This window comes from Carex rostrata, chromosome 23 (assembly GCF_964058835.1).
Source record: "Carex rostrata chromosome 23, lpCarRost1.2, whole genome shotgun sequence".
NCBI lineage: Eukaryota > Viridiplantae > Streptophyta > Magnoliopsida > Poales > Cyperaceae > Carex > Carex rostrata.
In genome coordinates, this window is record NC_135940.1 from 2,307,486 (window position 1) to 2,323,224 (window position 15,739).

The following is a 15,739-nucleotide window of genomic DNA, read 5'->3' on the forward strand; positions in this document are numbered from 1 at the left end:
TTGATTTGTACTTTGTTAGATGTTTTATCATATATAGTGACTTATTTGTTAGATACTGTGAGTTATTTTGTTGCTTTGTTATTTCTTTATTTATTTTGTTCATTATATCATTACTTCTTCATACACAAACGACATCTTAAACGAACGATATTTTCAAAATAAACAATAGACTTAGAATTTTAATCCAACAAACAAACGATATTTTCAAAATAAATGACATATCTAAATAACAATTAAACATAATTAATGGAGTAAAGATTTTAACAGTCCGATTCATCATGAGTTTTTTCAAGTTTGATTAAGCTCGGTTTGTGTTACTTTGTTTCAACAAAAAATGATTTTTTTTTTTTCTTTTCTGAATCTTTCACCGTCCCCTCTTCTTCATGTCCATCATGAAAGGAATGCAACTCATTGTAAATAAAAAAAAAAAAAAGATTCAATTCTTTTTCAACTCTTAATTTATGCGCAACTCACAATACTAAATTGACAAAAATATTTAGTCTATGTGGTTCACAACATGAACCAACAGGCAACAGGCCCGGCTTGACTCGAGATTGGCTCGACTCGTTTACATTCCTGATTGAGATTCTCTGTGTTCAACTGGACAAGGAAGAATTCTGAATACATTACATCACAGGTGACCACAGAGAATCCTATAAAGAATTTACGGATCTTCCCGTAAATTCGGATCTTCTTGCACCTTCTAAAATCTAAACCTTTCTCTGCAGCGTCACTTAAATAGAAAAAGAAAAGAAAAAACAGAGAGAGAAATAAACCTTAAAATTCAGGGTGCCAATTCGATCTAAGGAAAAAAGATAAGCGAGAAATTTTATCTCAAGAATGAAAGCGTTAACCAAAAGCCCCATTTCTTCTCTTCCCTCTTCTCCCAACTTGAACCTATCTTTCGCACTCAGAAAACCTACTCGACTGTTCCCTCGCCCCATTGGAAATCTTTCTCGCCATATCTCGATTAATTGCACTAGTTCAGAGAGGGAATTAGTTATGGAAAGAAGCTCAAGTAATAGAATGGAAGATTATAACACCGCCATGAAGAGCATGATGCGAAATCCTTATGAGTACCATCACGACCTTGGTTTGTTCTTTAATCTCATTTGGATGTGTTAATATGTTGTTGCTTTTTTATTCCTGAAATTGAGTTTATCAGAATCAAAGTTGAATTCTTTTTTCTTCTTCTCGGGTGCATGTAGGTATGAATTATACAATTATAAGAGATAATTTAATTGTGGGATCACAACCTCAGAAGCCGGAGGATATAGACCATTTGAAAGAGGAAGAAAATGTCTCATATATACTTTGCTTACAACAAGATAGTGATATTGAATTTTGGGGCATTGATTTTGATTCTATTCTGAGTCGGTGCAAAGAGCTCGGGGTACACCACATGAGATCACCTGTAAGTGCTGTCATTACTTCTTGCCCACCATCGACTATGTTTTCAATTTATTTATTAGAATAGGTTAATTAAGGGAAAAATTGGAACAAATGCAGCTCAGTTTCACATGGAGATTTAATTTGGGTTTTTGTTCCATTAATTGTATGGTAATTGGGTTAAATTGAGGCTTCCAATTGATTGATTTTGGGAACTCAGTGCTTGCTGGTGGGGGCCATATATTTTAGGATTCTATATAATGATACCAAGCAACATGAAGTCCATCGATTATCATTTTTAATTTAACCTCACATACTTTAACTAAGTATATGGAGGCTATAGTCAAGGTCAAATTACTAAAATATTTCTTAATTTAAATTATAAACCTCTGAAATTTATTTTTCTACTGTAACACAGGCAAGGGACTTTGATCCAGACTCGTTGCGAAGTCAGTTACCAAAGGCGGTATCAATGCTAGAGTGGGCCATATCTCAAAACAAAGGTCGAGTTTATGTACACTGTACCGCTGGCCTAGGCAGAGCACCAGCTGTTGCAATTTCATATATGTTCTGGTTTTGCGGCTTGAAGGTAAGCCCTGTGAAATCCCAATCTATCTATGGTAATGTTATAATTTATATAGTTAATTCATTTGTTTATTTATTTGTTGATGTATGTCATTCTAGCTTAATGATGCATACAAGGAACTAACATCAAAAAGGCCGTGTGGGCCCAGCAAGAAAGCCATCAGAGGTGCCACTTATGACCTTGCGAAAAATGACCCTTGGAAAGAACCCTTTGAGAGCCTTCCAGAGCATGCTTTTGAGGGTGTTGCCGATTGGGAGCGCCAATTAATTCAAGACAAGGTGCGGGCTCTCCGATCGACATGAGGCATGAACGGTAATTGCATTGGTTGTTTTGTTAAATTATACCTTCTTTTATATGTATGAGCAGCTTTTTATATGGCATATGTAGTAGGTAGAAAATAATCAACAACATATATGTAAGTAGCTGTTAGAGTTGATCAAAACCTTAAGTGTTAATTTAGTACTTGTATCAGAGCTAAACCTAATGCAGAAATTTTCAGACTATTCTCTAGCAAGTACAGTTTTGCTCAGTAATATGTTGAATGAGGTCATATGATGTTGAATCTACCAATGTTGTGTTGAAAGATCTAATGTCTTATCATTAAGTTGTAATATAGTGATGTTAAAGTTTGCCAACAAAAATACTGCACCTATAGTTAGGTCAATAAAATTTGTCATACTAGTTCGATTACCTATTTCACAAATAACAACTGCGACATCTTGCAGAAGTGAGCATTAAATATGCCAGTAGTCAGCTTATGGTGCTGAATTCTGATATTTATTTATGACGACTCTTAAGAAAATTAAGCCAGATACTACAATACAACTAAGAAAAGTTTAGTTAAGATGAAACATTAAATAGTTAATTCTGGAGATTTATTAGATGAAATTAAAAGATCCCAAGTTTAGTGATTATGTTTGGCTTATGATTCTCGAGCATAAATAATACCGTTTATGAACTATGAATAGACGGAATGTGGTGACTAGATCTCCACATTTCTTATAAATTGAACTATGAATAGACAATGTTGAGTGCATAGTTTTATCTAATGAAATATTAGTAGACAGACATGTCATTATATTCAAATCCATAATTTTTTCAAAGAATACATGACTGATTGATTTAGAGAACTAAGATTACTCTCCCAACATAAGCAAATTAGCTTACATGAAGCACATTACAAAACCACATTCTTAAATTAATAATACAAGCCCGAAAACTAAACTTTTTTATGTAATGCCTGTGTCAACGGAACAAAAGAAAGTTCCCACCTAATACAGCTAATTTTTATTTTCAATAAAACATGACAACAACAAAAAAGCAAAAAAGAATTTCACAAAGTATTCAAAATGTACAGCAGATATTTTACCTCCGAAAAGATATCATTAAATTGGATCCGAATCTGATTCATGTTCATCCAGAACCAGAACAAGTACCATCAAGAACAGAGACGTGTGATTTCACTCATTAAATTGGATCCGAATCTGATTCATGTTCATCCATGTCTGGTGCACCAGAACCAGAACAAGTACCATCAAGAACAGAGACAGGTGAATTAGGTGAAATCGGTGACTTCGGCTCAGTTTCTGTCCGGAGCCCATGAAGTGCTGGCAACAATTTATTTTTCCAGAAATAGCACCCATTTTCCTCTTCAACCTCTTCCACCTCTCCCTTCTCGATTTCAATTAGAACTATATCTTTATTTAGCCTGTAAATGTCAACCCAGGCGAGTGAACCGCCGGTCGAGCTGTGTACCACTGCCACGCCCCTACCTTCATTTCCTTTTCGTTTTAATGTATAAAACCCTTCTCTCCTTCCAACCTCTTCTACTTTGTCTAATATTTCTTCTACAGTGCCTGATGATGTGAGCCGCTCCTTTTTTGCTTTCTGTGATACAAACAAGCCTGATAGATCAAAACCCAATGACAGAGAGATCAAGTCGAAAGCATTCAAATCCCTTTTTTCTTCTTCTCGGTCAATTTTCAATATCCGATCTTCTATTTCAGGTCGATGTTGCATTAGCTCATCAATTTGATTCTGATTTAGACCATAGCGAAACCACGGGTCATTTATGATCCCATCAACTGTGATACGTGTCTCTGGATTGGAATCTAACATGCGGGATATGAGTGTTCGAAGATCAGGTGAGATCCATTTTGGAAAGCGGTATTCTGCCTTGTAAATTTTCCGGTATAGCATCATTAGGTTTATATCATTAAAAGGAAGATAGCCTGATGATAAAACAAAAAGAATCACCCCACATGCCCATAGATCGACTTTTGCGGCATCGTATGGACGCCGACTGATAACTTCCGGTGCAACATAAGCTGGTGTCCCGCATAGTGTTTTGAAGAGAATCGGCTGGTTCGAGAATGAAGTGGGAGATAAAGCCGAGAGACCAAAATCGGAGACCTGCAGTGTAAGAATGTTATCAATTCAAGCATTGATATTAACAAAAAGAAATTCTAGAAAAATTGAAAGGTAGAGAACTAGGTTACAAGAAAATGCTTCCCACAACTTTTTTCCTTCCTGAGAATTTTAGATGGGTCAACTCAGAAATGCATGATAAATTACAAACTTGATCAAAATATGAAACCAGTGTAATGAAAATGAAAATGAATACCTTGAGCTTTCCAAATTCATCCAGCAACAAATTCTCCAGCTTGAGGTCCCGATGAAAAACACCGCGAGAATGGCAAAATGCAACTGCAGATAGCAGCTGCCTGAATAAATCTCTGGCTGAATCCTCGTTCAATTTCCCTTTGGTGCTGATTCCTCGAAACATCTCCCCTCCTTTGATATACTCCAGCACCAAATAAATCTTCGACTGTGATGCCATCACGTCAATCAACTTGACCACGTGAGGATGTCGTATTCTCCTCATGGAAACTATCTCCCTTCTTACATTGATATACATGCCTGATTTCACGATTCGCGGTTTGCTAAGGACTTTTAGTGCCACACTCTGGCCCGTGGGAACTTGACGTGCATGGTAAACTTTTGCGAAGGCGCCGCAGCCGACCATCTTTCCAAGCTCGTATTTGCCGAAGAGGAGTTTGGCCGGGCCATTGGTGCTGCTTAAAGTTTGTTCCCTTGTGAGTGCCACACCATTGGCCTTGGAGAATAGGTCCGGCATGGAGCCGGCTGTGGTAGAGTTGAGACAATTCCTTTTTTTTTTCTTTTTTCTTGGTGGTGTGAATTGAAGGTGCAGGAGTTTATATTGGTAAGACTAATTATAGAAATTTGTTAAAATTTTGTTAAAAACAGGAAGGCAGTTGAGCCAGTTAGTGCTGTCATGTGCCTCCATGGGGAATGCCTTTTGTTTGGTTGGTTCCATACATGATTTGTTGTGGAAAAATCAGCAAGATTTTGCAATTTGGAGCCAATTTTTTTTTTTTTGGAATATTCCTTATTTATTTCCCTCTCTTCAAATTCATTTTTAAGCACTTTAGTATCTCTTCATTCTATAGAAGGCAATAAATCCAACAAATTATATGCATCTGAGAGCAAATTGTCTAAGCAGGAATTTTTCCCAAAGTTGATTAGAGTATTCCATGTATTCCAAATATGATTATAATACGTAAATATTATTTGTTTGATGATTTTATAGATACTGTGTGCTATCAATTTAAAATACAATATATTATTATATTTTGCCTTCTCTGAGGTTGGACTTTTTCACAATTATTAAGCTACTTTATTTCATCAGATTGCCTACATATTTACATATAGTGGGCATTATTAAAATTCACGAAAATAATCTCATTTAATCAAATTTCTACTAAGCAAACAGACAGTTCGTAAGAGTACTACATAGCTTACAGGTTACTATTAGCAAGTATAAAGCCGGCTTTTAATATACTATGTACTAATCATTTTTTTTTGTGATTATTGAAATTATGAGTACGTATATCCACAGGCTTGGCAACTCGTCTGCTCTCTAGAAGAAAAATAAAGAGCACTATAAATTAGTAAAAATGTGACAAATTAACCAAAAGTCTTCCATATGAATGAACGACTCAAATTTTAGTTGGCAAGACAATACAAAGAATAAATAAAAGAAAAATGTGAAGGACTTTTACATTATTCACATTCTACCATTTAAAGGCCAACAGATTATAGAATCACTTAACTGTACATGAAGTCTTGATATAAAAAAAGAGAAAAGGAGAGTATCTATCTCATAGAGAAGCCAAAAATACATCCAAGACAACAAAAAAGATATCTGGAAATGAGATGTGTAAATACTAAGTTGAAAATGACTAGGATAAAAGATGAGGTCAATAAAAGGCAATCAGCCATTGCCAATGTAGCAAATGCTATGATGATGGGGAGAGAAGCTGAAGCTTTGCAAGATTTGATTGGTGCCGGCCCAAATAAAATGCCGTTATAAGCCATATGAAGCATAACTAGTTTAAAAAAACACAAAAACCAAGGGAAAAATAATTAATTAAGTACCCATATAATATATAAGCTCAATTAGAATCTGAATTACACAAGACAGACACAAAGATGGCCCATACCGGTAGTGCATAAAGGGAGACCTTCGATGATTTTCCATTTTGATTACCAAAAAGTAATTTGTACATGCCGGCTGCTGTTGCATCTCCAAGCCTTTGAACAATTACATCTATACAAACCTAAAACAATACTCAGATTGTTTTAACAAAGTTTCTTTAGTCCCAGGTGAAGTATTCTTAATAAGAAAGGCCATCAAACAATGATAATTACCTTGGCTTTGTATTTCTCGTCTTGTGAGACAACAGTAAATAATAGTTCTCTTCCTGGCCTAGCTAAAACGTATGTTGTTACCTGGCATCAACAAAAAAAAATTATCAAAACAAATCTCAATTCTGGTATAAAGCATAGCTTACTAACTGGTACTATAATATGGAAAAGTACCTTGCGAGTAGTTTCAGATGCAGCTACAGCAACCCATGTAGGCCACACTGCAAGAGCCACAAGATTTACAATTGCAACAATAGATGCCGAACTAATAGCAACAGTCACACCAGCAAGTGTAAGAATGCGACCCTGTTTTATTTCATTACTTGAATTACATAAATTGATAAGAGAAAAGTAAACTGATCAGAATAAAAGGGAAGGAAAAAATTTACCGTAAGAGTAAGTTGGCCAGCAAGGATAAAAACAGCAATAAAACTATTTATAAGAGCAAACGATCTCCTTCTATCCAGAGCACTTGCCACTGTCATGGCTATTATAGTAACTTTCTACATTTAATAAGCACGCATGTTACCTATTCTGTGGACATCTAATGCAGTGTTGACAAAAATAAGGAAAGGAGAAACAGAATAAAAATAAATTACTACCTGGAAATAAAAGAAGGATGACACAACAGCACTTAGCCAGAGAAATAAGGAGACGGCAAGGAGGTAAGGAGAGGAGACAATTAGCCAAAACCCTTCTAACAGAACCCACGGATCAGGTTTTGCTTTATTTGTAGGTGATCTAGTAGGAGATGATATAAGAGAAGAAGCCTCGTCTCCCTTCTCTGTTTCTCTACAAATATAAACAAACGCCAAAAATAGAATGTCAACTCATCATATTTACATTTTGGAGATTCTCTGACCAAGTAATAAATATATGGTTGCATGTTTTAATTTCTTCCAGTCTTTAACAACTGCATGTTTAACAACTTTGATGTGAAAACCATATCATATTAATGTACCATTATGGGTAGGAATGGCAAGGTAAGTCCAGGTCAACATTCTTTATGGGTTTTACCATTTAAAGGCAAATTCAATTATTCAAGACATATTGACCCGGAGCATTGGTTAATCTATTGGTTAAGATGGTTTTCACTTTGGTCAAACATACATTGACATATTCCTCGCATACAAATTGGGACCACAGCCTTCTAAAGTTCCCATAAGAAATTGGAAAAACAAGGTAAGGAGGCACATTAGATTGTAACGAAACCCCAAGACCCAAAACTAATCAACCCTAATGAAATACCTACAGGACAATAAATCCTAATGAAGATCCAAGACCCAAAACCCATCAACCCATCAGAACTTGTTTTAGTTGTGGCTCTTAAATAAGGCACTGCCACTGCTAGCACCACACTACACCCAGTATGAATACCTGACAGAGGAGAGCTCCAGAGAGCCATGGTGTGCGTCATGCGTAATTCCTTTTGATGCTTGTGCAGCAAGTTCCATCAAAACAGCTGAAATCAGTAGCAGGTCTGAAACAATGCAATACTGGGATAAGTCAGAGCTGAATCTTTTGAGCAAATCTCTGTGTAAATGGTGAAAGAGTCATGAAGTTATTATAACATGCATACATGGACCTAGCCATGCCATGCTTGCAGCGAATAAAGACCCCAACAGCTGTCCAAATGTAGCACCAGCACCAACAAAGCCGAACAGTCTTGAACCTGACTGAATATGAAGAGAGATCAGACATTCTGATATTATGTAATAGGAGGTCATTTGGTTATAATCTTCCTCTTCTTCTTCTTTTTTCCTTTCTCCTAATTGGCTAATTCTTGGAACTTCATTTAACATTGATCAGTGCCCAAAGGAAGTACCTCATTGTTCATGACATCAATTATCCTTGCCCAAGTTGATGAGATTGTAACAAGATTTAGCAAAGCAACCTTCAACAAAAAATATTTTAATAGTATCAGGTACTGTACAAAGTCGGGACACATAAAGCTAGCCAACTTTAGAATGTTCTTTCTAATTTTTGATGTAGGAGTTTGTTTCATATTTAATGAAACAGGTGCTCTACACATTTTTTATAAAAAAAAATTAGAGAGTTCATACCCATAGAAACAAGCCTAGTCGAACAATGATGTAGAACCAAGTATGTTTGCTCCAGTCCATGGAATCATTTTCATCATCTTCAACTGGATTAGACTTTCAAAGGAACATTTTAGACAAGTGAGAATAAAAACAATAATTATAAATTCTTCACTCTTTTGGTAAAAATATCAACTTTGTATTATTATTATGTAGAGAGGCATGCCTGGTATTGAGTACTTGCAGGAGCACTCAGTTTTTAATCTAAAAGGAAATTTTTTTTTTAGTTTCTAAAAATGGTGCTTTTTGTTTGGGACACTTCCTTCAATTAACAGCTAGCAATGATAAATAATAAGTGTATTGTGCAAAATTACATAGTTGCACTAGGGTTTTCTTACCTTAGTTCCAGATGGCAATTGTCCAGGGGAGGAGACATGCCAAAGAACAAAGAATACGAGAAGAGAGATGCTAAAAAATCTGTGTATGATTACCAAAGCCTGAAATTTCAAAATTGATAACATGAAAATGAACACTCACCAGCAATACAACTAGATTACGGTCATTGTACTGTAGAAATGTAACTTCAATTGTTTAATGTATAAGATCTATAAGAAAGCTATCCTATGATAATTGATGCAAACAATTTCCATCCATACTCGATTTAATGATGGTAAAAAAATACTTAGTAGAGATATTGAAATAAGTTAAGGGCCATTTATCACAGCACACCTTTGATTTTGACAAATTAGGTAGAGAAAAGATCAATGTTGAAATTGGGGCAGCTATCAAGGTTAGAACAAGAGAGCCGACAAACAAGCTGGGCAGATTACTGAGCCCAAGTGATATAGCGCCTTCATCCCTTAGTGGTAGAATCACAAAATATGCACTTAAAACCTGAAATAAAAATCATTTTTAGAGTCAATCAATTTATTAATGGAATGTGATAGGAGCATAGTACTGGCATAATGTGATACTGATTTTCAGTACACTTTACCGTGTTTTAGCTATATTTTAGTGTCTAAACCTCAACCGAGCTCAGTGTTAGGAGCCTCAAAGAGAAATTAAACAACAAACAAAGATTAATAGGGTAGGCTACTACTAATTTTACTGATATTCTCTTCTAAAATCACTAATACTCCAATTAATATCGAAAATACAGACTCTCCTTTGCTCTAATCTCACTTCAAATCCATAATCTTACAGTTCATCACAGATTTGCGAACAAAGTTGTTGATTCAAAAATAAGATAGAACTGAGGCAAATAGAACAGCTTACGAAGAAGAAGGTGGACGCGGAGTGGACGAGAGTTGGTATCTCGTGCGGATGTACGGTCACGATCGCTTGGATTATCGCCTCAGTGCGAGATCGGAGCAACATTCCTTTGTAAAATGAGGGTAAAAAGAAGGGGAACTTTTCAAAGCAAATAGTACCGGGATTTTGATCTCTAATCCTACGACGATGAATTCCTATCACCTGAGGACTGAGGTTACAGAAATTTTGAGAATATATCCAGCCCGTCCGATCTTCTTTCGCACGAATATTAAGGGCCTCGTGCATTCCACCTCGGACAGGTATTCTGATCGGACGGTATGGATCTAAATTTAAATATTCTATTGCCTCAGAGAATAGTGCTCGTCGACGAACAGAGCACAGTACGGAAAGAAAGGGACATGGTTGAATCAGTCGAGTCAGACCGGGTTCAGGAACCTGTTTTTCGAACCGGCTTAGTTGAATTTTGAAAATCGTTAGATCTATTGAGTGAGGTTGTGATTCCCATTCGTTCCCGGTTTATCAACCGGGTCAGATCAATTAGACTACTGGAATTCTCTAGCTGGTCTTTGATTAAAAAACGCATAAATAAACACGAGTTTCTCTGCTTGTGACTAAATGTCTAAATCGAATAATTGGTTCAGTTCTTCTCTAATTATACGTAATTTAGGTTAACTCGGCTTGAATATCTTTCATGTGGGTTCAAAAATTTAACACAAAATATAATTAGTTTAGATCAATTCGACATGAATATCGATCCAAAGTCCGAAATTGTCATTTTCGGATTAAAAAAATCTTATGAAGTCTCAAAATTTGAGTTAAGTTTTTTTTTTTTCGTTGATAATATATTTTCTTTTAATTTGCAATAGTCTTTAATATAAGGAACCGATGCTGTAAACGAAATAAATTTTTAAATGCTATAAACAAAATAAAGTTGGCTTACAATGTTAGTATTATTTCGATTGAATATGATAATTTCAATATTATGATCGTTTATTTTTTTTCGATTGAATATGATGAATACAATGTCAGTATCAGGGTTCTAAATAGCGCGCTATAGCATTTTCGGACCATAAAAACTATGGCGCTATAGCGGTGCTATTTGAGAATGGTGCTGTATTTTCAGTCAGTACACTATGACGCGATAAACACTATTTATACCTTTGGTCAGTATTATTTCGGCTCAAATGGAGTTTAGACTCCTTGTGTAATTAAGAAAATCCAACAATTTGGACGTTCGGTGGAACTATGATGAGGTGATTTTTTTTTCTCCTCCCCTTTCTCGTTCTTTATGTGTCTCTTTCTATATTGTATAAAATTTTCAAACTCTATACGATAGCATTTGAGTAATTTTAGACAATACAAGTGGTTTATTGAAGTGGATGTATACTGAATTCTTTTATTTTATCAACATCAACAAAATTCAATTCATTATTAATTATTTTTATCTCCTTTCTATTGAATTGAAGTCTACTCTCATTAGTTTTTATTTCAATCAGAGCCTCAATAGTTAAGTGATTTGACATTCAATTTTTACTTAAAAAAAAAAAAAAACATCACTTACACTAGAGCTAAGGGTGAATATCCATGCAGATAGTGGTACGGATATTATTTTCAATTTAATTATCCGTATTTGAATAATAAATATATACTATATAGTTTAATATATATCATGAAAATATTTATTTATATATTTATAAATATTAAAAAAATGAATATAAATATGGGTAATGATTTCATCCCGCCTTCTAGTTCTCTATCTGTCCCCCTGGCCCTTAACAGAAAGAAGAGGGAAGAGGGAAGAGGGCGGGTCGGAGAATAGAGAAGAGAGAAGAGGGATTAGGGTTAGGCTAGGGTTCGTCGACGAGCGATGGTGACACAGAAATGAGCGCGAGAGAGAGAAAATGGTGGGTTAGGCTAGGGTTTGGCGCGAGAGAGAGAGAAAATGCCGGGCGCGTGTTAATTTTTTTTAGAAAAATTACTTTCTACGATCGGCGAAATGGCCGGCCACTGATATGGTCGCAGAAAATCGTGGTCGCAGGATAAATTGTGTTTTTTTTTCTTACGGAAAAAACAGTTTCAGCGACCAGCGAAATTCCCGGTCGTTGAAAAAATATTATGTTGTAGTGATATGAATACTTAATATGGTATATTTGTTGTTATATGCATTTTTAACAGTTCATACCTCATTAGTTAGATATGTATATTTTAGGAGTTAGATATGAATACTTAATATGGATAAGTATGAATTTAACATTTCATACATCATTAGTTATATATGTATATTGTAGGTGTTAGATATGAATACTTTATATGGAGAAGTATGAATAAGTAAATATGAATGTTTCATGTCTTAAATTCATATATGAATAGTTTGAATATTTTCATAATTCAGTAAATTGGTATGTATGCTTCAATGAATACTAAGTGTTTTAATATTAATAATTTTTTTAATGTGAAAATGATAATAACATAAAGACCTAGGTATGAATAGTTCATGTCTTAAATATTGTTACTTGCTAATAGTCAACTTTTTTGTAAAACATATGCATAGCAACAACACAAAATATTATTTTTCGTAAAACATATGCATAGAAACAACACAAAACATTGACGATGTAGATATGAATACTTCACGTAGATTCTTGTAAGTCATTATTCCAATTGAATTTTTTATATTATTTTTAATAATAATTTGGTATACATATATTCCTACTTTAGTTTGTAGGTATAAATACGTCATAATTTGTGTATGAATTAGTAAAATCATTACTCTTAGTAAATATATTCGCGGAAAGTGTGATTCGATGTAGTAGTCCCAATTCAGGCTAAAGTCGTTTTCAAGAGATGGTTTGTGGTCTCCAATACAGACTGTCAAATGTCGTTAGTGGTCCCCCATGACTGTTACAGGTTCTCAAAATTAATAGTTCTCATCTATATATGGTCCCCTTCAGTTACTTTTTTTATATTACAAAATATTATAGAACATACATAATGGTACTTAGTTTCGTAGGTATGGACACCTAACATTTCAACGATGAATAAAGTCGCGATAGTCTTTGTTGAGTGCTGGCAGTTACTACATGTGTGCATCAGTTAGTGATCCCTTATCATACTAATTTTATTTTTTAGCACAAAAAACGTTGAGGGAACTGATGTAGGAGTAATGTTAGTCCATCTCTATAAATATAACTTTACCACTATCCTATCGGTATCCGATTCGTTTTCATCCTTCAATGCCTTCTGTCAATTATATACATGTGACATACGGTGGAGTCCAATGACACAATTCAATGCTACAATATAATATCAATTATTTATGTAGTGTAACTTCAAAATTAAATGACTTTAATTACAGTAAAAGAATGATTGCAGCGGATTGAATAAGAGCATGCAATATTTGGATTATAGGATATCTGAAACTAGGGCTGCTAATGATTAAGGTTTGGCTCAAACTCGGCTCGGTTTAATGAGAGGAGCAAAATGACTCAGCTCTAGTTCGGCTCGGCTCGGCTCGACTCATGTAAACACTTGGCTTGACTCGGCTCGGCCCGGTCCAGCTTGCAAGTCGGCTCATACTATATTTGGGGTAATAATAAATATATTCAAGTCCCTTGAAGACTCAAATTGAACACTTCTTACAAATAGAATGTATAATTACTATAACTGAAATTAAAAACATAATAGTTTTTGAAATAACGTCATTCATTTTTAAACTCAAAATTTTGTCACCATTTAAAATGTAATATACATTTTTCTTTCTCCTTGAATGAATTCTTCAACGTTTAATGTACACTCTTTAAAATAAAATAAACACTTGCTTATTTTAGTTCAAAATAAAGATATGATAACTATTATGTATTAAATCAAAATATATTTTGATAACTATCAATTTATTATTTGAATTATTAATAGAGCAAAAGCTAGGGTGTGATGTGCTCACCAAAAGAGTTTGGTGAGCACAACTTCAAAAGTATATCAGATCGACTTTAAACGTTGAATCCAAACCGTTAAAATCCATGTGCTTCATGGGTGATGCATGTACATGCAAAATTTTGAAAGTTTCGAATTTATTTGCTATAAGGTCAAGTGGTCAAAGAAATTAATCTTTTATAAGTTAATTTATAAGTAATTTATATATTCAATTTTTATCATTTTTTTGACCGCTTAACTTTGTACCAAATAAACTTGAAACTTTCAAAATTTTGCATATACATGCATAACTCATGAAGTACATGAATTTCAATAGTTTGAATTCAGCGTTTGAAGTTGATTTGATATACTTTTAAAGTTGTGCTCACCAAACCCTCTTGGTGAGCACATCACACCCTAGCTTTGCTCTTGTTAATAATTGTATTCATATCCTCAGAGGCTCATAATGAACAATTCTTGAAAGTATAATGTATACTTATTATAACTGACATAAACATAATAGTTTTTGAAATAGCCTCGGAGGCCCGGCTCACAAGTTGGCTCAGATTCGGTTCGAATTAAGTCATAATATTTGAGTTGAGTCAAGTCGAGTTGATTTTTTTTTTTTTTTTTTTTCAGTTTTTAGTCTAATTCATTATAAAAAATTGAGCTATTCGACTTATTGGCTCATGAGCCGGCTAGGCTCGTTAGGAGCCCTAAATGAAACAAATGGATTCATTGAATCAGTGGAACCTCAAAATAAATTGTAAAGAGATTGAAAGAAAATATATATGTATAGGATTCTATGAAACATATAGTAGTGCTCGAAAATAAGAGAAGTTTCGGTACTCATGAGAATTTAATTTGGATAGTTGGATTTATTTGTTTGAATAATCTTTTTCAAATTAATATAACGTTCTGATATAAAATAGTCTGGATGAGATCACATCATTCATGTATAGGATGTTTTTGATCCAGCGCAAACAAGAAAATTAGATATGAACTACATCTAAATTGGACGGTCCAAAACTCCCTACTAATTCAATAAAAGACAATAAAAAGTTCCTTCATAACCCACTTCCATTCTGTTTGGATGGAGAGTATAGAAAGGGAGGGTTTAGCAGACATTCGAGATTGAGGAGATTGAGGAGGAGCTGTTCCATGAGGAGAATCCAGGAACTCAAAAAATTAAAACAATATGTTAAAAACAAAAAAAAACAAAAAGAAATTGGGGGTCCGCTCTTTCATTCGGAGGACCCCGAACTGAGTCCGCTTAGGTGTTTGGTGGACATCAGTCTTTGAGTCCGCTCAGCCATTTGGCGAAAGTGACATTTATGAAATTCTTCAAGAATTGTAGCGATTTTTTTTTAATATGGTACAAATAAATATTTCGAGAGGGAAAGTGAAGAATAGGATGGAAGGGAAGGGAATGGAATAGAAATGAAGATTTACATATTAAATTTTCGTGTTTGGATGATTAACGAGGAAAAATAAATTTAACTTTTTTTTCATCTTATTTCGTGTTTGGTTAATTAAAATTTATAAGGTTAATAAGAAATTATGTGGTTGCTTTAGGTTTGTGACAAATAAACTTTGATAAAAATTATATAGAAAGTATATATGTAAGGTATAGTGTTGATTTTTTTTTTGAAAATATATGCAATAATTTTGTTTTGAGGTTAAAATCGGGAGAGAAATTGATTCTATTAATTAGAAGCATGCAAAGTTAAACCTTTTTTCCTTTTCTACCTTTCACCCCTTACATAATTTTGTCAACCAAACACGGTTCAAGAATTTTTTTTTTCCTTTTCTTTCC

General features: G+C 34.3%; 3 protein-coding genes across 4 annotated transcripts; 1 reads left to right on the forward strand and 2 right to left on the reverse strand.

Moving 5' to 3' along the window:
• Positions 1 to 727: 727 nt before the first annotated feature.
• On the forward strand, positions 728 to 2,478 carry LSF2 (dual specificity protein phosphatase (DsPTP1) family protein). The gene is made up of 4 exons (XM_078325216.1): positions 728 to 1,093; positions 1,209 to 1,414; positions 1,808 to 1,978; positions 2,074 to 2,478. Exons 1-4 carry the CDS (start codon positions 841 to 843, stop codon positions 2,275 to 2,277), a joined length of 834 nt encoding a protein of 277 aa, XP_078181342.1. The 5' UTR covers positions 728 to 840; the 3' UTR covers positions 2,278 to 2,478.
• Positions 2,479 to 3,400: 922 nt separating this feature from the next.
• LOC144574698 (CBL-interacting serine/threonine-protein kinase 14-like) lies at positions 3,401 to 5,254 on the reverse strand. Its single transcript, XM_078324726.1, has 2 exons — positions 4,599 to 5,254; positions 3,401 to 4,387 (listed from the first exon to the last, which is right to left on the reverse strand). The coding sequence occupies exons 1-2, from the start codon at positions 5,109 to 5,111 to the stop codon at positions 3,443 to 3,445; spliced, it is 1,458 nt and encodes a 485-aa protein (XP_078180852.1). The 5' UTR covers positions 5,112 to 5,254; the 3' UTR covers positions 3,401 to 3,442.
• An 807-nt stretch (positions 5,255 to 6,061) lies between these two features.
• LOC144574697 (TLC ATP/ADP transporter) lies at positions 6,062 to 10,485 on the reverse strand. Of its 2 annotated transcripts, XM_078324724.1 has the most exons (13): positions 10,018 to 10,485; positions 9,472 to 9,636; positions 9,141 to 9,239; positions 8,767 to 8,859; positions 8,529 to 8,597; positions 8,283 to 8,379; positions 8,081 to 8,183; positions 7,306 to 7,495; positions 7,093 to 7,206; positions 6,878 to 7,009; positions 6,707 to 6,787; positions 6,499 to 6,615; positions 6,062 to 6,384 (listed from the first exon to the last, which is right to left on the reverse strand). In XM_078324724.1, the coding sequence occupies exons 1-13, from the start codon at positions 10,297 to 10,299 to the stop codon at positions 6,295 to 6,297; spliced, it is 1,632 nt and encodes a 543-aa protein (XP_078180850.1). In that variant the 5' UTR covers positions 10,300 to 10,485; the 3' UTR covers positions 6,062 to 6,294. The 2 variants fall into 2 exon arrangements, with proteins under 2 accessions (XP_078180850.1, XP_078180851.1); XM_078324725.1 differs by lacking the exons at positions 9,472 to 9,636; positions 10,018 to 10,485 and having other exon boundaries at positions 8,767 to 8,849; positions 9,141 to 9,229.
• Between the last annotated feature and the right edge of the window lie 5,254 nt (positions 10,486 to 15,739).